This window comes from Sphaerodactylus townsendi, linkage group LG02 (genome assembly GCF_021028975.2).
Source record: "Sphaerodactylus townsendi isolate TG3544 linkage group LG02, MPM_Stown_v2.3, whole genome shotgun sequence".
In the NCBI taxonomy this organism is placed as follows: Eukaryota; Metazoa; Chordata; class Lepidosauria; order Squamata; family Sphaerodactylidae; genus Sphaerodactylus; species Sphaerodactylus townsendi.
The window spans coordinates 82,950,755-82,978,361 of NC_059426.1; the positions used below are offsets into that span (position 1 = coordinate 82,950,755).

Below are 27,607 nucleotides of genomic sequence, written 5' to 3' on the forward strand. Positions count from 1 at the left end.
TGTGTAACTGTCACCCTTAGAATGTTCGTGCAGCTTAGAATGTTCACTCAGATGGCCAGATATGAGCAGTGAAAACAGTACATTGGCAGTAACTCGAGTGGAACTGAAACATATACACACACATACTGCTCCTGCTTTGGCACTGGTACAACAGAGCTCCTCATATTGAGGGGCCTGCCGTCCCCCCCTTCTTGGGGTGGTTTTTAAATTGAGCCTGGACGCACTTCTTGTTTAATCTTTGCTAATTGTTAGCCATGCCTTGTTTTTTATGTATTTTAAGATGTTTTATTGACGGAGCCTATGTTTGTATTTTACCGGATTTGCTCCTTTTTATTGTTTATATATTATGTTGTTCACCGCCCGGAGCCCTTTGGGGATCGGGCGGTATAGAAATTGAATAAATAATAATAATAATAATAATAATACACACGAGGGAGAGGAAAGGGAGGGAGAGGGAGGGGTGGCATGCAAGGGAAGAGAAGTGAGAGAGGGGAGAGAGTGAGGGGTGGCGTGCAAGGGAGGGGAGGCAGGGGCTCAGCATCTTGATATGACCCACCCACCCTAGCGGAGGGAAAGGGAAGTGAAGGAGGGGGAGGGGTGCAAGGGAAGAGAAGTGAGGGAGGGAAGAGAGTGAGGGGCTGGCTACGGGATGCGACGGAGAGGCCAGCAATCTTCTAGATTCCTGGAATACTGTGGTTACAGTTAAGAAAAAACCAGGTGGACCGCAAGATTTGCCTTACTCAGGAGTAGCTTTGGTACAAATAATCGTTGACATACTTTTGAATGTATTGCTACGCTGCACTCCCTCAGAGGATTTCCTCAGTAAGCCACCACCCATTGCCACCAAACCAAACTTTACTTCCCAGGTAAAGGATCATGACCAGCCAGTTCTTAGATGTGTGGGATGTGGGTGCTCTTTCCATTCCCCCCCCCAAAGAAATGTAAGCACATACACATCACTGACATCGCGACAGTGGCATCGGGCTATGCGCGGTTTGCAATGAGCAATCTAACTGCTGGCCTTCTGCAATTCGATTGCCGCTGCTACTGTTCCTTTTTCTTTCCATTTCACCACAATAAGTTGACAGCAACACGCGGTCGGGCTTTCACGCTTTAGTTGTGAAATAAATGGAATCATCATTAAGAAGTGAAATGCCTTTATTATAAAATAGATACAAAACATAAATGAACAAAAAAGGCATTAGTTACAGCAAAATAAAACAAACGGCCCATCTAGCTTCCTCTTGTGCCACCACAGGGCCAGCAGTGCTGCTCTGTTTCTATTGTTTCCCATCATTCATTTCACCAGAGGAACATAAAACTGGCGATTCATGCAGGATCCTATATACAGAGTTAATGTTCCAGATGAAAAAATATTTCAGCATCCTAGAAGTTGCATACAAATGTGTTCAATAATTCATGTAAAAAATCAAGTTATTTCATTGAAATTTTACCCTAAGAATTTGTTGATACATTCTATAAAGGACATTATTCTAATAGAAAAAGCACATTTTTTCTCAAAGTATACTTCGTCCTTCATTCTGAACATCTACCAACTTGACAATGTAAAAAAACCCAACATCATATGGCTGTATACATTCATTTTTAAACCTCTCAATGGCAAAAATTTTATGGATGGCAAAAATTTGGATGGCAAAAATTTTAAAACTCATTCCTGTGTCTTTCAAGTACAGTAATTTCCCAGATGTTCAAGTAAAACAAATATTGCCAAGGTACACATAGCATGTGTATATCACACCAACCTCTAACAAATGAATTGGTTTCCCATGTTACTTTGAATCCCCTTCTTGATGCAAAAATTCAAACCCTGATACATTGAAATGTGATAAGTCACATTTGGATAAAATGACATTTAACTGTACAAATTGTAGTTTACACATTTTGTTCTGCATTTTTAACCAAATAGATACATTTGCCTTCATCCTCTACAATTCTTATATTCTTGCTCAATAATTCATTCAGTAAATTTTCATAAATATGGGTAAGATTCATTTGCTGCAGTCCATTTAATAATTTACATAAAGCATCCTCTGTTCCAAACCTTTCACATAATTTTGTTAACATACGATGCATTTGTTCTCGGGTATCAAAAGGATAATCATACTTTATTATGTCTCTATCATTATCTGATAAACCAGTATTCCTCATAAGCGTCATCCAGTCAGGAACCCGCATCTTACTTGGTAGCTCTCCACAGATTTCGCTCAGCTCTAAAATGTAAATTTTAAGTTAGTGAGTTTTAATCATACGCTGTACTTATCAGCATCTGCTATTTTAGTCATATTACCACTTGAAGTAATCTTTAGCATTTTTCTTACCCAAGACAGTACATTCAGACATTCCAATATTAACTTGTCTTCAATATTATGAAAATACATTAAATCTAACATGTAGTTTTTTGTCAAAACTAAATGCATTATTGCAATTACTAGAGGCACACACTGAAGGTGCTTTCAAAAATATGGGGTAATTCCTCCACTGCTTCTTCCACTTTCTCTCTCACAGTTTTCCTTCTCCTTACAAACTGCTGCTTCATGAATCATCTCTGCACATCTCTGGATGATCCCAACCCAATGGGAAGACTTGCATCCCCGTCCAATGGGCTCGGCGCCCAGCCACTGTGCTGTGGCCATGACACCTCCAAGGAGGCTTCCTGGCAGTTTGGGGTGGCTTAAATTGCAAAAAAAGTCTCCCCAAAGCTAGGAAACCCCCATTGGGCATAACAGACTTACACCACCTTTCTGGTGGTATAAATTTAAAGCCCCGACCACTGGCGCAACAGGGCCAATGGCCAGGAGAAAGTCAACTAATATTGGCTCCTCCCCAGTCAAGCCCCTGGACTGTCCCACTTTGGCAGCAGGGGTGCAGGGACGTCAGCACAGCATCTTGCACCATGTCCCACCACTGGGGAGGGCTATGATAGCCACCTGCTGGCAGATTTTCCCCTCTGCTGGGGCAAATCTGTCAGCGTAGTCTCATGTCACTTGCAGATTCAGCCCCCACCTGGATGGGGCTGTCGGTTTCTATCCTTGCTCTACCCATTACTCTTGAGCCGTTGCCATCTCAGATCTGCTTCTGCCTGCTCTGCCTCTCTAAGCAATTCAGCCAATGACAGTATTGGCCCTTTTACTTGTTTTTAGAAGAATAAAACTCTTCATAGGATCAGCTCTTTAGAATAAACTATTTTCAAATTAGGGTTCTCTTGTTCCTTGAAGATACAGTATGGTTTCCCTCCCCCAATTTATGAATACAATAAGCTAATGAAACAAAATGTTTTAGATCAGTATCCAAGCAGATTAAATTATTGTTTAGGGTTTGACCAGGGCTGGAGCAAGGGGGAACTGCACCTGGGGCACGCATGCACCCTGCGCCCCTGCAACTCCCCCAGAATGCCTCTGCACCGGAATGCAAGCGCCTCGTGTGTTATGCGTCACTCCGGGCCCGCACTTTATCGGCTAGCACCACCTGGGCTTCGACTCCAGATGAGGGGAGGAAGAAAGTGCGCAGAGAAGTTTATCCTCTACCTTTATTATTGGGTAACCAAATCAAACAAAATTATTTATCCAATACTATCTGCTAATCTGACAGACTTGAAAGAAACTGAACTCACCATCATGAGAAGGCTTAACTGCTGCAGAACATTCAGTGATAGATGGCAGTACCTTTAACTGAGAGAAAATATATGCCTTAATTTTCTATTTATTCCAGCAACGTATCATATATACATTTTGCATTGATCAGTGAACCTCACCAGACTCACTTCAACCATTTGAACCTCATCAGACTCACTTCAATTTTGTACATCAGATTTATATGGAAAATGTGTACCACTACTTGTTTTAATTTGTAAAGCATCGATTGTATACCCACATGACAAACAGCCCCCTACAAACAAACCCTGCTCTATACTGCATTTTCTTGCCTTTTGGTGTTTAAGCTTTCCTGACATTATACCTTAATTCTACTTAACTGCATTCTTGGCCACTGAATCATCATGAGAAGTACGATGACTTTCTACAGAGCTTCAGTCAAGAATACTGATGATGTAGCTATATCTAAAAGTGAGAATTGCCTTATCTGAAGTTACTTAAATCCACAGATCAGGGCCGTGCACAGGTTAAGGACATTAAAAAAAAACCATGGAGGACACTTTTGCTAGGTTTGCAGAAGAATATCAGCACTGGTTAAAAAATGGAGATGGAGGATTAAATCCCACAAACCGGAAGAGCAGCTGTTTGACAGCAGACACATGAGGCACATCAGTTGCACAGGAGGTGGTGGAAGAGTAGGAGTAGGAAGGCAGATTGGTGGCCAGAGATGAGAAAATGAGATGCCCCTGAAAGTCCTTGAAGGTCCTCACTTGTATAAATATATATACAAAACTGATTTATGTTGAGTGAATAAGTTGGATAGATGTCAATTCAAGACAGAAAGAAGGCTGCCAGATAAGAGCCTGTGGTGTATCCCAAAGAGGAGTGTTGTGGTGTTGAGATGGAAAGGAGAATGAAATCAAGGGATCATACCAGATTTTTAAAATTAAGACATCTTTCCTGGTCCATTTTACAAGAGACATGTTGTCCCTCCAGTTTCTGTGTCTCCCACCATTTCCCCACACACAGTCAGTAATGCTGCCCCTTCCAGGCTAACAGCTTCCATACTATTTCTTACATTTGACTGTGTGTTGTGAGTGACAGGCTTGTCTGTCAAACGTAGCAGAGGAGCAGTTCCAGAGCTAGATGTGTCCTCTGTACTGCTCAAAGGTACGCTGAAGCTCTCAGGCAGGCCAGAACAACTTGATACAGAAACAGGATCAGAAAGAGATGGTTGTACTTCCTGGCTCTCAGTAAGGAGTGGATTTGTGTTTGAGTTTTTCCGGCTTGGCAACAAGTCATCAGTGCTATCGGAACTCTGAAAATAAAGAATTATGGTTATTCAATGGTTGCTCATTTTCAAGTAAACTTTTATAAACGTTCAATTGCAAATGCAGGTTAAACATAAGCAAGTTTGCATTTTTTAAACTGACACACATCAACCTCTATTTACTCAGGTATTCTTTTCAGTAGTGGCCACGATGTAGAGCAAGCTTATCCCCAGCTGCCCCACAGGAACTCAGCATGAACCTGCCCCCTCTTTCTGCACTGTCTGTTAACAGGGGAAAAGCTGAACTTTTTCCTCCTCCTACCAGTTAAGTGATGTTTGAGGCTTACCCAGCTGCAAGCACATGACCTACAGTTCTCAAGCTTCATCTACGGGAGGATCCCAGTTTCTGATTTTAAGAATTTCACAGATCCCTAAATACACCTCGTGATGGGTAATATGGCAAAGGCAAGATGTTCTCCACTGCCTGCCCGTTCTGGCTGTATGAGCGTCTGCCTTTTCGTGTATTTCTGCCAAACTGCTGTTGTAGTAGATTCCTCCAAAGTGTGAGGAATGTACAGTGATACATTTTGACTGAAACGTCCAAGTGAAGAACAATGGCCTTCAGGAGAAGAATATTATCCTTACCAAACACAGTTGTGAGGAAGCAATGTAGCCATGGAATACCTCAGTCATCTGTTCAATAAGCAGTCACACCTCTGCACAGTGCTGCCCAAGATACAGTCTGCCTCCACCCCCACCCCCAGAACCAGCAAAATCAGCCACTTGAGTAACAGTTTTCTTTTCTGCCCAAGGTCACGGAACTTGAAGCAATGCTGCATTAGCAAAATCCACTAAGCACCAGACAGACCTACCATGAACTTTTTTAGACCACTCAGATGGGGGAGGGCAAGACAGAACAATGATCGACCCCCTACAACGCAGCATTCTCACCAGGCCACAGCTGGGCTTCTAGTCTCTTCCCAGAAGAGCTATAAATGCTTTCCATTCCTGCCCATTCTGTGGATTAACTGGAGCACCCATGCAGACTGGTTTGAGAAATGCTGCTTTGGAGGAAATGTCTCTCTCATCACCCCATGCAATGCAAAACATTTCTGTATCTTTCCTCAGTTTAATCAGTCACAACACACTTAGCCCTGTTTTTTGGGGCGTGGGGTGGGAGAGCTAATAAAGCCTTAATTGTGTTGGTAGATGTCTATTTGCTGATAGTTCAACGCCACTCTGCTACTTTTGCTTGATCTGCAGCATTTGGCACCAAAGCCCATCAAATATTACTAGAGCATTTGGAAAAGGAGTTGCAGTTACAACTGTTCAATATTTTTGGTTGTTTCTGACAACATTCATGAAATACTTCCATCAGTAAAGCTGCAAAAACTGTCTGAGATCTGAAATGTAAGGTTTTTTTGGGGCCTCTATTCTCTTCCCTACACTATATAGTATTCATATGGTCATCCATAGTTTGAAGTTGGACATCATCAATATATTCATGACAGCAGCTATACATGTCTTCTATGAAGCCTCTAGAAGCAAGGCCTAAACACCAAGGTCACATGAGGATGAAAGGTTCTAAATGCAGACAAAATAGAAGCAATGTTGCTTGTGAAAGCTGCTGTTCTGGAAATTTGGTGGTGTTGTGAATACTGGCTGCTATTAGATAATCAGATACAGAGTTTGGGGGTGCACCTGGACCAAGAGCAACACTTTGGAGCTGTTGAAAGAAGAGCCTTCTATCATCATCTTGTTTGTAAACCGTTTTCCCTATTGAACTCAAGGCTCAAACAGATATGGGGCAGAATTGTTTTGTTTTTTTAAAGACAATAAGAACCCTGTTTTCCTTTAAAATAAACCACATGTAGTTTGTAATTACAATACTGTACCTTGGAGCTTTCAGCCGAATTGCTTGTGTTACTACTATCACTCACATTTAATTGACCAGTACCTAAATATGGTCAGGGTTCATTTTGCAAGAAACATTTCTGGATCTCTGGAGGGGATACAGATCAGGTACAAGTCAATGTGCTGGGGAGGACTACTGCTTGCTCTCTCATTCCCTAATGAGAACTAACAAGGAAGGACGGTGAGAGGAGCAAACTGCTTGAAATCTTCTCACTCTGCCTTTCTTCTTCCAAAGAAAACACAATGCTAAGAATATCACTTATGTTGGCTTGTAAAAAGGAGTAAGATTCATGGAAACTTACCAAATGATTCTCAACACCTTTTTCTAGAAGGAAAAAAAGGATAGAATTGTTCATGCATCTTTCCATCAGAGCACAATATATAGCACTTTATAATTCTTTAAAACAGTGTATAAGTTTTACTTTGTGCTTAGATGCAATCATTTATGAGAATAACTTAGATACTGAACTTGGAAAAGACACTTTAATAGACACCTAAACTGGAGAAGAGAAACGCTAACACCCCAAGCTCACATCTATCCAGACACTATGCAATTCACAGGTGTACCTGAAAATTCATATCTCCAGTTGGAAGCAGTGCTCAGCTCTAGAAGAACCAGAGCCACCCCACAACCCTCCAACTCCATATCCTCTCTGAAAGTTCTACTTTCCACCCCAAAAGAGTCATTTGGTCTCTGTTTGTTCAATTCAACAGAAATCACAAACTGACATTCCCCTTTCAGTTTATCATTCAGAAACTAAGTCAATGGGGGCCTGAAAAAAAAGAAGATGAATTCTGGTGACATAGTCCCCTTAAATAACTAACAAGAAATGTCCACATTACTTTAATCAAAGACTATTTTATGAAAAGTGGTCACAAAGACCTCTTTGCTTTCATGTTGGCAAATTCTATGATAGGCACACTTCAAATATTATGCATGAATACCATTAGATTCACCATCTGAATGGACTGTACCGAGATCCTGAAATTACTTAAAAACTTGTATGTCAAAGAACTGCAACCAATCATAGCCATGGAATTATCTTTTATGATACATTTTAGATGCTGACCTACAATAACCATATTTAAAGAACAGATCTCATATATTAAAATTATATATATTTAATAATAACTATTTAATAAATTTATTTTTGCTTCAGCTCATTTAACTATGGATTTTTTTCTTTGAAATTTTTATTTTAAACCTTAGGAAATTACCTTCCTTCCTGCGAGGAACACAGCATTTCTTGTAAAGTATTAAACTACAGATCACAACACTGATTAACAGAGACAGGAAAATGTACAATATTTGCAGGCCATCAAGGTGTGAAGTTCCTAAAAGGCAGAAAGAAATAAGCACATGAATATATTGCTCACAGCAACTTTTCAAGTGAACCAAGTGAATGTATCAAAATACTGGAGGGAAAAAAATGGGTCACTTTTGATAATACAACTGCAACTGTTAGTAAGAAGAATTAGAAGTAGGAAGAGAGTCACAAACAGGAAAAGGAAGATGTTTCCCATGGGGTAGAAGACAGGCAGGATAATGAACTCTCAGTGTTTCCAGTTCTGGATTTTGCTTTGGCTCACAGCAAGACAAAAACATGTGCGCATACAGACCTACACTACCATTGCCCCTGACAATGTATTGATAGAGAGAAAATGTGAACGGTTTTGTTCAGATGCCTCCATAGGTTTTGCGGGTTTCTTAGTATGACACTGATTATTCCAATTTCTGGTGCCAGCAGTTCCATGTCAACTTTGGCTTGCATGTGTTTATATTCAAAGTTTCACCAAGACCAGGTAAGGCAACTAAGCCATAAATTACCTGCTTCTGGTATGATCCATACCCTTACTATGCCAGAATGCCAAAAAGACTAGAAGGCATCCCTGACAAGGTACTGCTTTTTTCAGCTTTGTTGAGTACGAGATAAAATTTCTCCTTTTGAAACACCCCGAAGGTTGTTTCTCATGAATTCTTACAAGATCTCTCAACAACACTAAGAATTCAATCAAGTTTGGAAGGTCTGAAAGAAAGATATATAGAATACAGAGTAAAATATTATTTTAGAATTCTTTTCAAACTACTCCCCCATCCCAAGGAGATTAACCTTGCCTGATGTGGCATTGTGACAACATCTCTAGTGCCTGAAGAAAGAGAGCTGTCATCGGGGCAGAGCTTTTACTACCTGCTCATCCTTTCTCCCCCTCTGGCTCAAGAAAACGAAAAAGGAAACTGCCTCTGGGTTACTTCAATAGCCTGTTATTGTTTTCTCATACTGTAAGGTGATTGGAGTCTGCCCTAAGTGGAGAAAAATGACTTACCTGTCAAGTTGTAATGCATTTTTGTTTGCACAGGCAATCATGTAAATTTTTGAACCAGAAGATGTGCAGCTATACTGAATGCAAAATAATTTATTACAGTGGATTAGGGTTTGGGATATTTATTTCTTAAATTAAGTTTGGACAGAAGCTTCCTTCCTAACCACAGACATTCCTAACCACTTTGACATTCCTAACCACTCTGACATTCAGCAGAAATTAGAACAGCAATAGCATGGTGGTAGCAGTAGAAGGGCATATGCCCTCTCTTTCTATCTCTTTCTATCCCACTGTGAAACACAGAATTCTGCCAGTTTAATAAATAAACCAGGGTTCAGTCTAGAAACGCACAGAGTATCATTAATCCAAACTGCATCTATACACAGATGCAATGTGCCCTTTTGTAGAGCAATTCTGATTGAACCACGGACAGCAGTAGCTTCATGCTATAGCTAGACAGATACTGCAGAACTTAATTGGAATTACACATCTGTAACTGCACAATGTCACCAAAGCATATTTCAGGTTTCTATATGCTTATCTGCCCCCATGTGTTAAACTCTCTCTGTTAGCATTAATTTTGCAATTTAGAAAAGTTTTAAAGCTTACATGAATATGACTATGTAAAAGCTACAAGAATGGACAAGAAGATTCAGATGTAGACCCATTGCACAAAATCTTTTGGGCAACTTTTTTAATATGCTCACTGCAACCCTTATCATGATCTCCAGTGCCCCCCACCCTGTGAAGGCTACAGAGACACAACAGAGCTAGAAAACATTTTGTACATTCACTGTACCTGTAGTAGGGAGGCCACACTCCATGTCAACAGTGGCATTGCAGTTTTGCACAACTACCTGCCCTTCTGGACATCTATATGGTGGATCAAGAAAAAAGACATCCTAGTCAGTGAAATGGCATTTGAGTCCTCTGACAAAATATGATCTAAACATGTACTTATACACAGATGGAACTAACTCCTAGATATCACCAGTAATTGTGTGACAACTAATGCTGAAACAATGTTGCCTGTACAATTCTCAACATTTTCTGTTGTGCTTTGATGATCAATAATTTCCACATGATTGAACATTTGGCAGTCGGAATCAGCGTTTGACTAAAACAAAAGACCACCTATACCACAGCCAGCAGTACCACCATATAAGTGACAACAATTTTTAAAAAATTTCATTAATGATTAGAAAAGGCAGCACGAGGACCGTCTACCCTCTAGCACTGCAAAAATCAAGGACAAACCTCGCAATAATGTAAAGCTTCTCCTATGGGCCACTAGCTAGAACTGCAGGTACACTATCATCAGTAGCAACAAAGGTTGCTGGATACCTTTCTGACATTATAAGCTAAGAGGTATCTTTTCCATATTGTTTCGCAGAATCTAACCACGGTCTGCTGAGCTTTCTCTGGTAAGCAATTCCAAAGGAAGAGGGCAGCAACTGAAATAACTGCAGGACCCTTCTGAAAGTGGACCAAACATGGAAGTGCGAAAGGGCAACATTCAACCCCTCCCATGAGAACCTAAACTGGTTCATGCATTAATACAAGGAAAGGTGGTTCTTCCATCATGAAACGTTTTAGAGGTAAAAATCACTGAACCACTGAAGTTGGTCTACTAAAGGTATAATAATACTCACAAATTCATACCATGAATATGACAGTAGAAGCATTTTATACCAGTAGATGACCAATCATATTTCAGTTCTCATAGCTGAATTTTAATTTCTGGGGTAAAATTCAGACATCAAAATCCAAAGGGTGAAATTAATCAATTTTGAGTTATCCCAAATTTTAATTTTGTCTCTGATCACAACGTATTTGGATACTTCCATAATTTTGATTTATTGCAGTGTGGCTTGTATGGAAAAGTTTCATAAACAGCATCTGGAACAATGAGTGAAAAGGTCTTCCATTACTGACTGCTGACACTCATGCTTTGTCATAATGGTAATGACAGGTCCAAGCCTCATCTATATATGAAACAGGGTGGAAAAAAATCAGTAACCATTTTTTTAAAGTGTATTTTGAATTTTGTAAAATAAATGTTGTCCTTTGCAGACTATGCTGGTTAAAATAATATCTAATTAGAAACTTCTTAAGCCTACAAGTAAACTCTTAAAATGACTTATGTGGCAGAGAACATAACACTTGTTATGTACATTTATAAGCATGCCAAGTGAATGGCTGTTTTTCTATGAAATTTTTGAACCAGAGGAAAATGTTTTTGAAGTCAAGCATTAGAAACATGGCGTAAGAGGTTATATGCTATATTACTATGCATGGGTTTGCTGCTGGATTTGCATGTCCTTGACTCCACTGGAAGAACTGGCAATCAGCCTCTGGCTCTGCAAGATGGACTAGGACTGGGAGACCTGAAGTTCTCTGGGCTAGCCACTCTTGCTCAGTCTATTTCACAGGGCTGCTGAGGATAAAACAAAGGAAGGAGGATCGATGCACACCAGACCTATTCTGGAGATGGATGGACAGGAAATCATCCACTGCATCACTTCAGCGGATCTTGTGAGCTCCTATTTTCTCAGTTCTGAAGTTGCAAACGCTTAGTATCTACAAGCAAGGATATTTTCTTTTCCTCTCATTACATTAAATTTCTCTTTTGGTAACTAGCAACTACTTCTGAGAGGTTCATGTTTCTTAGCTGTCTCTAACGATGCAAGAATGTGTGCTTCAATGAGCAACAGTTTTGCTTTGTTAAGTGCACTGTATATCAATAGCAAACTTTGTTTTAAATTAACTTTTTTCTTGATGAACTAAATCACATTTTACAATGTTGATGTAAAATTATCTTGATTTAAAATCAATCCACTCTGAAGTGAAGTGTATCCTTGAACGAGAGTAATTGCGGTATATTATACCAGGCAACCAAGTCTTTTATAAAAGGAAACCACATAAACTTAATAAAACATAATCACATAAATCCATTACTATACATACTTTGTCTTGCATCTAAGACATTCCTCACAGTATGGGGGGCAGTAATATCCATCATTACACCGACACTCAGTATTGCTCTTTACAGTGCAATCTTTCACCATTGTTGTGCCTGAAAAAGTCAAACGGTAAGGTGTCCAAATCTCATCAATAGTAATTTTTTATTTTTCTTGTCAAGCATTAGTTTATGCAAGGCAATACACTCAAAATACTAGGTCTTTCTCTCTGCAAGAGCTGCAGTGAATAAACAAACGCACGCTCACACGCATGCACACACCAGAGATGCCTGGGTAATGGATGTTGAAACATTCAGAAAAGCAGAGCTCAATCTATCCAGAGAGCACCACTAAGCTTTCAAACCTAATAACAGCAAGCAATACTTGTAAAGATAAGTTTCAAATCCATACTGTACCAGATTTGCATTGAGCACAAAGCAGGCACTTATCAAGACCATTTTCATAAGCAGTATAATCTTCTCCTGCTGTGCAGGCTACACAGTGCCCCAAAGTATGTGCCGCACTGCAGTGTTCATCAACATGGGTACCTATTAAATGATGAAACCAAACATTTAGGTTTCTAGTTCAGATTTTATTCAAAAAAATTGAGACTTACTTTAATTGCCATATGATGAGTATATTCTGCAAGAACTGCCCACCCATATATGCATCACTAACCACTGTACACAGGTTAGCTGCTATTTCACACACACTTGCTGGAAAGCAAGTTCTACAGAACTCAGTGACACTTGATAAGTAACTTTGCATATGACTGAGCTGTTAACCAATTAACAATCCTGCATTTAAATCTGAAAAAAGTCAGTCAAGCTAGCCAATTAAAAGCTCACCGATCACTGTCATATATATTCAGAAGGAATTGTAACTACTGTCCCAGGGTAATTAAAAATATAGAGTCACTCTTCACAGACCTACAATCTAAAAATATTATATCATTCAAAAAGAGGCAATGGAGACGTGTTCAGCTGCAATATCTCAAACTGTTCTCCTTTTTTCCACTCCCCAAAATTAGTGTCCTGTTTCAATCAAACTCAGTATAACAATGCTATCAGCACTGACCATCCACTTGGGAAAAGACTGTGATGGAGGTGAGTCAGATATGGATGTTTGTGGAGTTAAAAGCAATAATCTAATCTTTCTTTGAAACTTCTGGGACAGATTATGCTGTTTTACCAATGCATTCACCAACAGCCTGTCAAGAGACAGACATCTTGATATGAATCGATCTAAACAGATCAAAGGTTACAACAAGCATTTGGTCAAATCATAAAACATGAGTAAGCATTCTGCTGAATGTGAAGAGAGCCTCAATCTACTTAAAAACCTGCGAGATCCCTTTGAGCAACAAAAACATATGATCTGAGGGTTAACATCCTGGACCAAAAGAAGCAGTGTGTGTGTGAAGAAATGGGGTGAGCTGGAAGATGAAGTTCTGGGATTCTTAGAAGCTAGTTTTGGTTTACTTGAACAATTATTTATTATCTGACTTATGTTATGATGCTATGTTTTCTGATCCTTGTTTATTTATATTATGTTTTTGATGTTTGTAGTATGATGTTTTGATAGCTGATATCGTTATTATCCTGTTGTGCACCACCCTGAGCCTTTCAGGGGAGGGCGGTATATAAATTAAACATACCATACCATTTGTGCAAAACAGCAAAAGTTGCAGGACACGGATATTCATGTGTCAAACAAATAAAAAACGCTACACATAGTTTAAAGCGAGTGCACCAAGTTATACAAGGTCAAAATAGTTCACCCTCCTCCAAATGCTCTCTGAAACAGAATAATCTTGCACACTGAGTCCAACAAGGGCAGGTGCTCCTCCCACCCCTCAGCAGGTTATTCCAGAATGCCCTTGACCATGAGGAGAAAGCCATCAAAAACTGTCTGAGGAATGCAAATGGTACACAGGTACAGGCGTATACTGGGAGATACTCTCTGAAGAAGTATGAGGGCATCATTGCACTGCTTCAGTTAACAGCCATGAACTGTAACCTGTTGCTTAATAACACTACATATTTATAAATACTAACGGTGAAAAAATGAAATATAAAGTATTACATTTTAACTAATATAAGTTTCCTGTATTTTATGCAGGGGAGAGAGGAAAGGGAATGCATTACTGGCAAGTGGGTTTCTCGCTTTGGGGTGTGGGTGAATGGCTCCCACTGCCCCTTTTCTGAGCAGCTCTGATTCTAAGAAGCAAACCCTATTTCTAGAACTCAAATGTGTGATAAAGAGAACCTAACATTTGTTGTTGTACATTATTTATAGTCCACATTTCTCACTGAGACTCAAGATGGATTACATACTGTGAATCAACAGGATGACACACCTAATAAGCAATGTCACAGTACTAGGATTACAGGAATCTTAAGCAAAGCGTACGTATTAGACGTAATACATTAAAACTATTACATAACTAGATAATAATGAAGGGAGCACAATAATATATAGTGTATGCAATAGTACAGACCCCAGCCCATTCCCCTGATTAAAGAACCCTCTTGAGCCATTCATCTGAACAGTTCTGTTTTATGTAGTTCGTGGAATGACAGAATTGTGAGAGCCTTCCTGAGCAACTCTGCAAGGAGTGGGGGCCACAATACTGGCATATGTTACAGGATTAATGTACTTAGATAAGCACTAAGAAAAAGGATGTTACTTTTTAAAAGCCAGGCATTATCATTCATTCTTTTGCACTTAATGCTTTTGTTTTGATTCTTTGCTGAATATAAAATTGCAGTCTGACTACTTACCAGCAGGACACTTTTTGCAACAAATCCCAGAATAGTAATATTCTCCATTATCACAACTGGACTGGAGTGGTGGAGATTCCACCTAAAAATAGAGATGGAGAGGTGGATTTTAATTGAATGCAACCCCCATAATCAATGTATTATCAAATCTTAGTATGAGATTGTTGCACCGTCTTGGTTTCAGATTACTTTATAAGCCTAACATGGATATTTTGAGATATTCACAGATTGATTTTAAAAGATTTCTTAAAATACTTTTTAAAAATTCTTCCATCCTTGTTTGAATACAGAACAAATCAGGTGTGAAGTCATTTCCCCCATATATTAAACTTACAATACAAAACTGTTGACAAGCTCAGAGCATCATGATAAGCAGAAAGGCCAGGCCAGGAGACCCCCAACATGGTACCCATCAGCAACATGGTGCCTGCTGCCACCTTTCCTAATGCTGCCACTGCTTCTAATGGGTCACTGGCCATTTGATAGGCTGGGCAGACTTTTAAAAACGTTGCTTTGGCAGCAGCTGCCACCACACCACAAGGATCTTCACTATGTGACCAGAAGTAAGCTGAGGCTGCCATTTTTTGTGCCTGGCTATACCTTCACTGGCAGTCATTTTTGGACTGTGCCTACCACGCTTGTAGTCGACCCACGTGGTCAGCGCAAGAACGAGACGAGAAGATAACATCTGGTGGAGATCGCCAGCAGCGGGAGCGCGGAGGTCCGTGTTCCTAGCGAATCTCCCGCGTGCTGGTTCCTGGCACCTTTTATTATGATTCTAATGGGGGCGTGTAGAGGGGCGGGACGGGAGAGTCCGGGAGAGCGGGAGATCATCATGTGATGCATGATCTCACCTGGCTGCTACGTGCGGAGAAGAGCGTAAGCGTCTGGGCCTAATCCTCACCTGGGGCAGATCATTTGTCCCTTTGTACTGGGGACGCCCGGTGACTGAGCCAGATAGTTCATGAATCCCGTGGCTCATACGGGGTTGAGGAATTAAGAAGTGCAGTCGCGACTCAGAAGGCCCGTAGGGTCCGTTAGTTGCCATAGCGTTCTACCTTCACAGTGCTGCTGGGTCAGCCAGTGCATTACTACATCTCCTCCTTTTTTACATTTTAGAAGGGTGACCCGAATGCTAGAGGTGATTTAAAGGGACGCATACTCTCCCTCCATTGCCCGTCTGGTCAAGCTGACCGAGCTGCTTGGTGTAACATTAGAACTTGGATTGCGGGGTAAGGGAAATCTTCGAGGGGCTTCTTACACACGCCATTACAAGGGCAATATTAGATACACTAATAATTGAATGAGAGTCAAGATCCGACTATCGAGGAGCATTACGCTGAAATCAAACCAATGCAGAGCTGTACGATAGCACTCCAACCATCCTCCCGGCAGCCGAGCTCCAGAGTGGCTGAGGATCACCAATAGGGCAATACGCCATCGCATTTCAGATTGGATACAATTTCTTGCAACTCACGCCCTTTCATACATGAATCAGCTGGGAGGATTATCAGAGAGATTAAAGCAAGCACATTATTATGTACATTCTCCATACAACCCTGCAGTGATGCAATAACAACAAACAATCAATGGCGGCACGATAATCTAAAGTCAGCTTTGACGAAAGTTCCTGCTGCCTCTTCGAGGAGGCCAGGGCATCCAGAGCAATGGAGGTGGAGTTGATGGACTTCGCAAAGGGCACAGGCCAGCCGGCCAATAGTCTTGATGTTACAGGAAACAAGTCCGGGGGGACTCCCACAAAGGGAAGATTCGGCGAGGGAAACACACTCCGCCTTGGTTAGAGCCGCAGCGTCATCCGGCTTAACAGGGGGTCGATGGGAAGGGCACAAAAGTATGTGCTTGGGCTTCGGGGGGTGAAGCCTGAGGCAGAACGATGAGTGAAGCGGTAGCGAAGAGAGTTCCGGCAGACACAGGCGGAAATGCAGCAACAACAAATACCATGCAACTTCTAAAATTTAAAAGGCATGCAATAACTTCAAAGTAATAGTTGGTTCTACAGTAAGAGGAAATAAAACATGGCTAAACGATACATAGGCTGGATGATGTATGCGGAAGGAAGGCAACCCGTGGGTTGCAATAATTGTCTAATCAATGTCATGGCTCTTGCTGTTTGCCTTCCAGAGCTACAGCGCGATGGCGGTAGAGTCCATTGATTTCTCAAGAGCGTAGGGAGAGCTTACTGAGTAGTCTTTAGCTTTTCCTGCAGGTTCAGTGGTTCCTCACGAAAGCAAGAAGTTAACGGAGAAGGCGTGTTCCAACAATATTCAAAGCGGCTGAAAACAGCAGAGAGTTCCAAGGAGGTTAATCTATCAGGAATGTTCCTGGCTGCAATTCCAAGTTTCAGCCAGGGGGCGGCAGAGAGGGAGAGAGAATGCTTTACTGTGGATGAGGGGCAGCGACACACAGTGATATCAAACTCTGAGCCATAGCTCGGCCCAGGCTGCACGTTCCCCCTCGGGTATTGGCCCCAGTGAGGGCCTGCGATCCTCCGTGATGGAAGAATGGGTGTGCTGGCTCCAGAGAGATCCCTTCCCATCTCGAAGCCCCAGGCTGGGGGGGCAATCCGGGCCCTCTCAACAGAAGAGGCTGCTGCTGGAGTTGGATCCTCCAGGGAGGCCCGCTCCATCTCCGGGATGGAAGCTGGCCTGGCATGGCGAGCTGGACTCCTGTATGGAAGAGAAAAAACAAGCACGCTTTTCCCCCAGGGGAGTTTAGCAGCGCTGGCTGGGTTAGTAGATGACAATAGAGGACCTGAGCCCTGGAGTGGGGGGGGGGGAGCAATTTTTTTTTGAATGATTGATAGAGAACTGATACTTCTGGATTATGGTCTGGCTGGATGAGACCTTGATTGGAGATTACGATAGAGGGGGGGGACTACTCTCTCTCCCCTTTCTTTTCGTTTGTTTCGGCCAAGAGCTTTTCCTTAGAGAGCTTAGTTGGCCCATTCCATGCTTGACAACCATCGCCAGTACAGCATTCAAAAGTACGTTAAGAGACACAAGGCAGAGGAATCGCCCGAAGGCTGTCATAGATGGAGCCGAAGGAAAAGGTTCTCGAGGAGAGGTTTGAAGAAGAGTTTTGAAGCCGTTTAAACTACAAGATGGAGGCGGCTCAGGCAAGGTCCCATCGGTATCCTAGGGAGCACGCGACGCAGCTGTGTCCCGTTTAAGGCGGATGCTGTAATGGGGCGAGAAGGTTTCCTTCTCAAGGCATTAGCACACATAATCAGAAGGAGAAAAGCTTTAATTGAAGCACAAGAGCATAGCTTAGAAGCAATGGGAAAAATCCCTCTTTATGAGGGGAAAACTTTAGGGGTCTCTTTGAAAGGGGGCAAGACATACAGAACATACATATGGGCATACAGGCAGCACATATAAAGTAACTTGAGGAGGAGTTTTTTCACAACTCTGATGGTTTGGAGATCTTGCTCTCTACTGAGGTACTGACGATTTTGCTGCAGCTGGAGCTTTGAGCTTAGGGCTTTGCACAGGCTCAGAGGCTATGAGATCTGGTTTGAACTCTTTACAGCTGGAGAGGGCCAAGGGGGCTTCATCCTTCACCCGAAGGACTTTTGAGAAGCTTAAGAGCCATTGTCTGCGTAGCATCTTCCCCTTTCCATGCCTCATTGTCCACTGTAGATTGGCTACTTGGGGCATTCTGAGGGAAAGGGATTCAAAACGGCAGTCCTTCTTCCGTCACAGCATTTTTTTTTCTGTTTGCAATTCAGTGACTGTGGACTCTGCAGAGATTTTGAGAAATGCGTGCCCATTCCTGGGGCACCTGGTGGAGGCATGGTGACTTTGGAAGTAGAAGGGAGTTAGCTTAAGAGCAGGGAAGTATAGACGTGAGGGAGCAAGAAGCTGCGCAAGACCAGCCCAATGGTCTCCGTGGGGATGGGATCACTATACTGAGCTGGGGCAGCGAAGATCTCATGCTGGGGAGCTCCGGGAAGGGTTTGAGTGGGAGTGCGGATCTTGGTTTCCGGAGCTGAGGGAGATGCCCGAGGCGTGGAGCCCTCCCAGCGGGCATTGGGAGCGCGCCAGTCTTAGAGCTTTCCTGGGGGGTCTTCGCCACTCTGGGGAGAGACCCTCCTCCGGTCAGGGTTGCTAGGCCCCGCCACCGTGGCAGACCTACAATTCCTCCGCTGAAATGTCCCCCGCTTGCGGTTTCTAAATTTAAGAGACACTAAAATCTCGGGGGCTGTCTCATGGCAGCGGAGAGCTGGCGGCGGCTAGAAGGCTGGCTTTGATGGGCGAAAAGACCCGGCGATCCTGTAGCAAGCTTTTGAGCATGTCGGCCAGCTGCGGGAGTTCCTTTCCTAGGCCCTGTGATCGCTAAACTGCGGCACTCCAGCGAGGCGTTTCTCCTTGGCAAAAGGTGCTTAAAGCGAGTTCGCCCTGGGCCTCCTCGTTGTCAACCTGCCTCTTGAGGGCCTCCTGGAGCCTGTTCACAAACTCAGCACTTAGGGCTCTTGGAAAGAGGCTTCTGCCGAGTGCTAGAAAAAAACTTTGGGTTGGCTGTCCGTGGTATTGGGGACTTTCAAAAACGCCTTTGTAAGAGAGCATTCCAGAGGCGCACCGTAAGGGTGGCCACCGGCAGGACAATCTGATTGTTAGGGTTACTGAAGGCATCGAAGCCCGTAAAGCTGTGCGGCGGTGTAGAAGAAGCGCCGCCTTGAGGCGGCTGCCCTGCTAAAGCATTGCTGCGCGGAATCCCAGCTTTCTCCCAAGATCACTGCCAAATTGTGCAGGGCTCCAGGAGCATCACGGAAGGTGGTCTTCCAGTCGTCCGGAACCATTAGGTGATTCCTCGCGATTGCCTCCAGCATGCCTCTCTCACGATAGGGGCTAGTGATTCCCTCATCGTCCCGCATGGTTTTGCGGAGCTCGGTGAGGATATTGCCATAGCTCAAGGCTGCATCGTACTTTCGACAACCCGCCCGAATCTATGCCATCCTCCTGCATTATCACATAGTGAAGTGCGTTGACGGGGCATTACCGCGAGGATATCAGGCATCGGGTCTTCCGTCCAGGAGTTTCCTTTTTTAGCAGATCGTGGATTAATCACGCTCTGCGAGAAATCTTTTGAAACCCGCCGCCATTCTACGTTAGGCGCTGACGGAGGTGCGCTGGCTTCAACCCGGAAAATGAAGGCGTGAGACAAAGGGGAGGCCGAGCCGCTTGGAGAATTTGAAGGAAGTGGCGGAGCGAGGGGGCAGAAGGAGGACAGGCGTCCAATTTAGTGGATAGAGAAAATTCCGGGGCTGAAATCGAAGGTGAAAGATGAGAAAGCGAGGCATGCTGACCTATAGCAAGGGAGCCACAGGTCCTGCAGGCTGATGGCGCACATAGCATTGTTCTCCACGTCAGTAAGCAGTGACATCGGCGCGCGAGGCTGCCTGCAGCGAAGAGTGCATGGCCGATGTTTTCTCCAGATCCTTAAAAATTCAATGTCCTCCTCGGGGTACCATGGACACTGAGCTTCAATCTCCTCAATCCAGTTTAGCAGCTCCCCTCTGGCTTTATAGATGGAGACCCTGCGCGCATTTCAGTCCAACGCTTTCCAGTTCGTTCACGTGCTTGTCATAAGCCCTGCTTTTGCAAGCTGCCCATACTCCACCCGGTATTCCGTCGGGCCGAGAGTGTCCTGGTACTGCGGAGGAGTCTCTGGATTCGCGCGATCCAGAGGACAGAGCTGATACCGAAAGCGGTGAGTCCCTGCAGATGCGCTCGATCCAGCGGACTTCGATATCAGCTGACCCTTTCCCAGGCTTAATGCGTGGAAAGCAGGGTGGAGGTTCGAGGATTCCCGGGTTTCGGCACCAGCTTGTAGTCGCACGTCCACGTGGTCAAGAGCGCAAAGAAACGGTATCGCGAGGCGAAGATAACATCTAGTGGAGATCGCCAGCGCAGCTGGGTAGCGCTGGAGGTCCGTGTTCTCAGCTTAATCTCCCGCGTGCGGCGCTGGTTCCTGGCACCTTTTATTATGATTCTAATGGGGGCGTGTAGAGGGGCGGGACGGAGAGTCCGGGAGAGCGGGAGATCATCATGTGATGCATGATCTCACCTTTTGGCTGCCACGGCAAGGAGAAAGAGCCGTAGCCGCCTGGGCCTAATCCTCACCTGGGGGGCAGATCATTTGTCCCTTTGTCACCTGGGACGCTTCCGTGACTGGAGCCACAGATAGTTCATGACCCGTGACTCATACGGGAGTTGAGGAGTAGAAGTCGCGAGATGCCACCAGAAGCTAGTCAGAGGGTCCGCTTGGTGCCATAGCGTTTCTAATACCACGGTGCTGCTGGGTCAGCAGTGCATTACTACACACTTTGTCAAAATTCAAAAGCTGCCCACAGGCTCAAAAACTTTGGGAAACACTGGGCTTTTACTATGAAAATTCCTCTGACACAAGTCCTCAAGATAGCTGTTATTTTAAAGCTGCATCCATAGAGACTTCCAGCTTTTAGCACTAAAGTGGAAAGTCAAGAAACTGGTCATATAGCACTTACGTCAACATGGCTTCTGCACAGTACGTATATTGCCATCCATGTATTGAGATTTCATACACAAGCAATGGGTGCCAAAAGGGACTGGCATGGAATAAGACCATGGGGATCTATGGAGTTTATATGTGAGGATTTTGACACAAACTTATGATATTAGAGCAACATGGGTGAGGGGCAGTCTCCCTCCCACCAGCCCCTGGAATCTAGCCTGAAAGCTGCAACCACCGCACCACTAGGCCTTGATAGTGATGGCCTCCGTACAGTTTAGTCACACTTGTCCGCAAAAAAAAAAGACACCCTTCATGCTTCTCTGTTCCTCCAGTGAGAAGTTCTATTTCTATTTAGTCACACACAGCAGTAAAGAATAGATGGTCCGGGCTGCTTAAGAAGCCCCCCCTTCTCCTCATACTCAGTTTGAGAACCAGAACTATAAAGCAACAGTGGGCTAAAAGCACAGCCAGCACCCACTGAGTTACCAGCAAAACAGTGAGCAAAGGTGACTACGATGCAAATTCTATTCCACAGCACTTAAACTACCAGAAAATGCATTTTGTTATTGCTTTTTACCTAGATGTAGGTCTTTTCTTTTTCTTGGATTGGCAGAGGCTGATGAAGAAATTACATTTCAGATGTTCAGTTATTTCAATAATTTTTATTCAAAATGCTGAGATCAATGAGATTTAGCAGCAACAGAGGAAAATACAACTTTGATTTCAACCCCTCAGACTTACCTAAAGCTGAACCCGATTTCTTAAACTAACATTATTATTGCATTTTGAATAAGAAAATGTAATAAAAAGCAAAAAATGATTATAGATATGATTTAGCCATATAACCAAAACTAGGGCCGTTTCTGCCTATGCGCCGCAGGAGTTCCGCTGCATGGGAGCTCTGCCTAATGGCAAGTCAAGCAGAACAGGCATCGGGAGGCCGGCAGAAGGCAAGGTGGCTCCGTTCGCGACGGAGCGCCTCGCCCACCTTTCCTTCGCCGATTTGTTGAAGCCCAGTTGCATTTCATGCGCGCTGCCCTCCGACCGTCGGAGGGACAGTGTAATGGCGGGGCTGCGACGCCCCGCAGGCTAATGCAGGAATGACACAGCAAGTGGCCTGGCGGGGGCTAGGGAGAAAGCTGATCTTCCCGGCGGCGCGTTCTCGCGATCAGCGCCACAGCAAGGCGATCCCTCCAACAACAACCCTTTCAGGGCCGCCGCCCATGGGGAGGGAAGAGGCGTCGAACGCCGCCGCTTCGCGTTGCAGCAGCTGGCGCCTATCTGAATGAAGGGCCTGGGGGCGCCTTTTTTGGCGCCCCCAGGCCGTCGTAAACGGGCCGTGCAGATACGGCCTAGCTTAAAGGAAGAGGCACAAGATATCATATTGCAAATTTACATTGGTTACTGGAGCATATGAAAGAATTTCAGGATAAAATCAGCTTCTGTTTCACAGATCACAGCAAAGCTTTTGACTGTGTGGATCATGAAAAGCGAGGGCTGGCTTTAAAGGAAATGGGTGTGGAACAGCTTTGATTGCTCTGATGTACAACCTGTACTTCGGACAACAGGCAAAGGTGTTAAGACAAAGATCTATTTCTATCTCCCCGTCTCCTCAATCTATACCCAGAACATATCATAAGGAAAAATTGATTAGATTTAGATGAAGGCAGAATGAAAACTGGTGGAAGGAACATTAACAATTTGAGATATGCAGATAATACCACATAATTGGAAGAAAATAGTGAGGACTTGAAATGACTACTGATGAAAGTTAAAGCAGAAAGTGTCACAGCAGGACTATAGCTGAGCACCAAAAAGACAAAAGCATCTATGGGAAATGAGGAAACAGGAATTGTTCAAGACATCTTATTCCTTGGTTCCAGCAACAACTAAAAGGGATACTGGAACTGAGAAATAAGGCGACTGAGCCTTGAAAGAATATAAGGGGGAAGGTTGCAAAGTAAGGCTATGCCAAACCACCTCTGAATGTCTCTTGCCTTGAAAACCCTTGGGGATTGCCATAAATCAGCGGTGACTTGACAGCAATCACAGAGAGAGAGAGAGAGAGAGGGCAAGCGAGCGAGCGCTCAAATCAGGCCTGAACTTGTCCTAGAAGCCAAAATGACTAAATTGAGGCTGTCATTCACATGATGAGAAGACAAAGACTCACTGGAAAAGACAATAAAACTAGGAAAAAGTTCAAGGCTGCAAGAAAAGAGGAAGACTCAACAGGAAATAGATTGGCTCTGTAAAAGAAGCCACAATCCTCAGTTTGCAAGACCTGAACAAGGCTGTTAACGATAGGACATCGATTCATAGTATTGTAATGAATCAGAAGCAACCTGACGGCACTTCTCTCTCTCTCTCTCTCTCTCTCTCTCTCTCACACACACACACACACACACACACACAACTTAAACTAAACCTAATTAAAATCAAGATGATTTTCTTTCGAGTAAAAGTAGTTCAGATAAAGGTGTTGTAAAACTCTTTTAATGATTAAGGCCATGACCCAGGAAATGATTTTTCCATGCAAAACAAGCTGTGTTTCTAAATTCCCAGGGGAACTCAGCAGTTTAACCTGGTTCTTATGTGGTTCTCAGACAGAGTTAGCCCAGTCAGGGGGATCTGCATTATATGCCTTCAAACTTTTCTCCAGGGTAAGGAACTTGTGAAGAGAGAAGAACTTTCTTGCCTAGTGACTGAAACTTGCCCATCAAACTGGATGATGCCAAGTCCCTACCTTTGAAAGGGAAGAGAAATTTCTTTGCAGTCACTCTCTTCATCATTGTAAAAATCTTAAGACATGTGAACAGTTACTGCCCTATGGCAATTACGTATTATGTAAAGTGTTTGTAGCCACATATGGTTTAATATTTAAGTAAATGAGCTAAATATATTAATGGAATCAGTTCTACTGATGTTTATTCAACAATAAGTCTGCTATGTTCAACAGGACTTACAGCCCCATCCGATGGGTAGAGCCAAATCCGCCACCAGTAGATTTGCCCTCTCTGGGGTACTTTCTTCAGTGGAGGGGCGAAACTACTGCAGTGCAGCCGCCGCCGCCACCCTCCCCCCAGCAGTGGAATGCAGCCCAGGACACTGCTACAGTATCCTGCGCCTCTGCTATAGCGGGGGTGAACTGAGGGTGAGGCCGGGGGAGGAGCCAACATTAGTCAGCTCCCTCCCAGCCTCTGTGATGGCGTCAGTGCAGCGCAACCCATTGGGATTTCTTGGAGGGAAGGAGGCTTTTTGCCTTCCCCATGCTGTCAGGAAGCCCCTTTGGGAATGCCATGGCTGGGCGCCTAGCCTGTGGATGGGGCTGTCTGCCCATCTTGGATAATAAGACTTTGGTCTTAATGGGAAGGAGGGGTTGGTAAGATAAAAAGCCACTACACCAAACTTCCTGATCATTTTTGCTCCCCTGATAATGGTATGATCTTTGACTTCAACTCAGGGTTGATACAGCCTCCTGGAAAAGCTTCTATACTTCTAAATAAGTATAATATAGAACATCAAACTCAAAGAAGCAAGAATTAGACTCTGCAAAAGCAAACAGGACAAATTGCTTTTCAACTAGAAATTTCATCAACAGGCTGAGCGCACACATTTCAACTAACGTGACCCACATTATTTTACCACGGTCTTTAGACAAGTACAGTAGACATTTTAAAAAGTAAAAGGCACTGAACAAAATAAAAGAAAAATACACATCAACAATACACATTTGCAGAAGGTCTCAGTTTTATGCCACAGAGAAACATTAAAGGATGTGACTATTCTGAAGAAAATAAGATTAGTTTTATTCTCTGGCCTTATTCCCTCTAGTCAATGTACAATTTGATACAAAGGTGAGATGAAAACAAATTAGAACAAGTAATTCTGCAGACAAAAATGCTGAGTTGTAGAGGGCATGTGATTTTATTTATAAGCCATATTAACAGATCTGCTATGAAATTGCTATTAACCAGTTTGCCATTAATTGCTTTTCATGAGCACCTGCAGAGGTTCTTTCCTTCATCTCCAGATAAGAACATATACCATGAAATGAAGCTTTTAAGTGAACATGTTCAATATTTTTCCAGTACCAAGCACAAGCTTCTCTCATTTCCAAAAATCAAGGCTACTCTGATTGGGAAGCCAAAATTAGGTGAGTGTGTTAAAATCTCTTACCCTAACAATGTCCCCAAGGCACTAGGACCCAAACAGAGCATTCTAGAACAAAGAAGGTCCAGGAAATGGTGGATTAATTCAGAAATCTTTTGTCATCTTTCAGTAAGAAAGAGTATATCAAGAAGCAAATCAGGCATTCAAACCAGGCCTTGCAATTGAAAGGAAAAACATATAGGGTTCTCAATTATTCAACACTCAGCTAAAAAGTGAGATCAACAAAAATACTTTGAACAATGTAATTTTTTTGCCTGAGATCAAAATTGTTGATGTAGAATTGATTTTCTTGTAGCTTAGCCCTAAAGAGATTTTAACACACTCACCTAATTTTGGCTGGAAATAAACATTTCTCTGAAAGTTGGGTGTGGTTTAAAACAAGGTTTTTTATTGACTGATTGACTTGTTTACTTCATTTGTAGCCCACCATCCTCACTGAGACTCAAAACAGAGTACAAAATACAGAAAACAATTCAAACAGCACAAAACATCCAGTGGCGATGCAAAAGGGCCGGATTTCAGAAATGAGGAAACAATGCAAACAAAACGGCGTATGACATGACATACTATAAACAACAAAGAGAGCAGATTGCAAAGGCACATGGCAGTAGAGAAAAATATGACACATATAATAAACAGCAACATATGCCTCAATCACATTCCTTTAGAAAAGCACCTTTACTGACCGTTACTGATCCCTTTCTAAAAACACCCTCCTTGAACATGTAGACTGCTAGAAGTGTGGAAGCCTAATTATGGGACTCACAAAAGAAAATGCCTGTGTAGTCACATGAGGAGAATGGACTGTATAAAGAAAGTCACAACCTTCATTTCGCAAGACCTGAGCAAAACTGTTAATGATGGTACGTTTTGGAGGCCAATGGTTGCCATGAGTTGGAAGCGACTTGAGAGCACTGAACACACACACACCAGCCCCTTCCGCACATGCAGAATAATGCACTTTCAATCCACTTTCAGTGCACTTTGCAGCAGGATTTTACTGTGCGGAACAGCAAAATCCACTTGCAAACAACTCTGAAAGTGGACTGAAAGTGCTTTATTCTGCATCTGTGAAAGGGGCCACAGTATGAGTCACCAATCGCTCCCACTTGCAGGGAGGCACCCTCAGAAGGCTTTGCTGAAATGAACGAACGAACGAACCTGTCCAGGTAGTACCGTCCTAAGGCACTCTGAACAGTCAGAAAAATCCGACAAGCTACGCTCATAGCCCGTGGCTTTGCCTTCTGCCCCTTAAAAACAACAAGAGTCAAGGTATGTGGAAGGTGGGCGGTTCACAGAAAGAGGGAGACCCTGAGGCTTCCACTTCCCCAACCCCGTACCGTAGAAGGCAGAAATCCGAAGGGAGGCGGCGGCGGCGGCAACTCTACGACAAAGTTTTTTCCAACTTCGGTGCCACTTTGCTTAGGGGGAGGGGGGGACTTAAAAAAGAGAGGAAATGTGGGCGCCGGTGCGGGGGGGAAGGGCTTGAGAGTGAATGGCTTTCGAATCAGCTCGGAATTCCCCGGACTCTGGCTCTTTCCCGGGGCCCGAACCGCAGGCTCCCGCAAGGTCCACCGCGAAAAAGCAGGCACTTTCCCAGCCGCCCGCCACTCACCTTGGCCAGAACCATCAGGACAGCCAGCGTCCAGAACCCAGGCGCCATTGCCAGGCCCAGCGAGCAGCAGCACCGCCAGGAACTGAGTAGCGGAAACTCAAAAAAGTGAAAAGCCGGACGAAACTCGTGACGGCGAAGGAGGGGCTGGGGGAGCGACCAGGCTTTGCCCAGCCCAGATAAACTCTCGGCTCCCTCTGGGGAAATTCCTGTACAGTAAAAAGCACCGCGCATGTGTAGGACAAGGTGAGAGTTAGACAACTGTCTCCCAAATTGGCTGGATTTTTTTATTTTTGCCAAACAACATAGAGGCCGTTCAATGTATTGTCGAAGGCTTTCATAGCCGGATTCAACTGGTTGTGGTGGGTTTTCTGGGCTGTGTGGCCGTGGTCTGGTAGCTCTTGTTCCCGACGTTTCACCTGCACCTGTGGCTGGCATCTTCAGAGGGGTAT

The 27,607-nt window shown here is 43.6% G+C and overlaps 1 protein-coding gene across 2 annotated transcripts; it reads right to left on the reverse strand.

Annotated features, from left to right (window-relative positions):
- Positions 1-1,140: 1,140 nt before the first annotated feature.
- LOC125425694 (tumor necrosis factor receptor superfamily member 10B-like) lies at positions 1,141-27,276 on the reverse strand. Of its 2 annotated transcripts, none has more exons than XM_048483213.1 (10): positions 27,159-27,276; positions 14,861-14,942; positions 12,494-12,625; positions 12,085-12,193; positions 9,917-9,990; positions 8,014-8,130; positions 7,098-7,120; positions 4,690-4,929; positions 3,632-3,689; positions 1,141-2,231 (listed from the first exon to the last, which is right to left on the reverse strand). In XM_048483213.1, the coding sequence occupies exons 1-10, from the start codon at positions 27,204-27,206 to the stop codon at positions 1,894-1,896; spliced, it is 1,221 nt and encodes a 406-aa protein (XP_048339170.1). In that variant the 5' UTR covers positions 27,207-27,276; the 3' UTR covers positions 1,141-1,893. The 2 variants fall into 2 exon arrangements, with proteins under 2 accessions (XP_048339170.1, XP_048339172.1); XM_048483215.1 differs by lacking the exon at positions 27,159-27,276 and adding an exon at positions 26,230-26,283.
- Between the last annotated feature and the right edge of the window lie 331 nt (positions 27,277-27,607).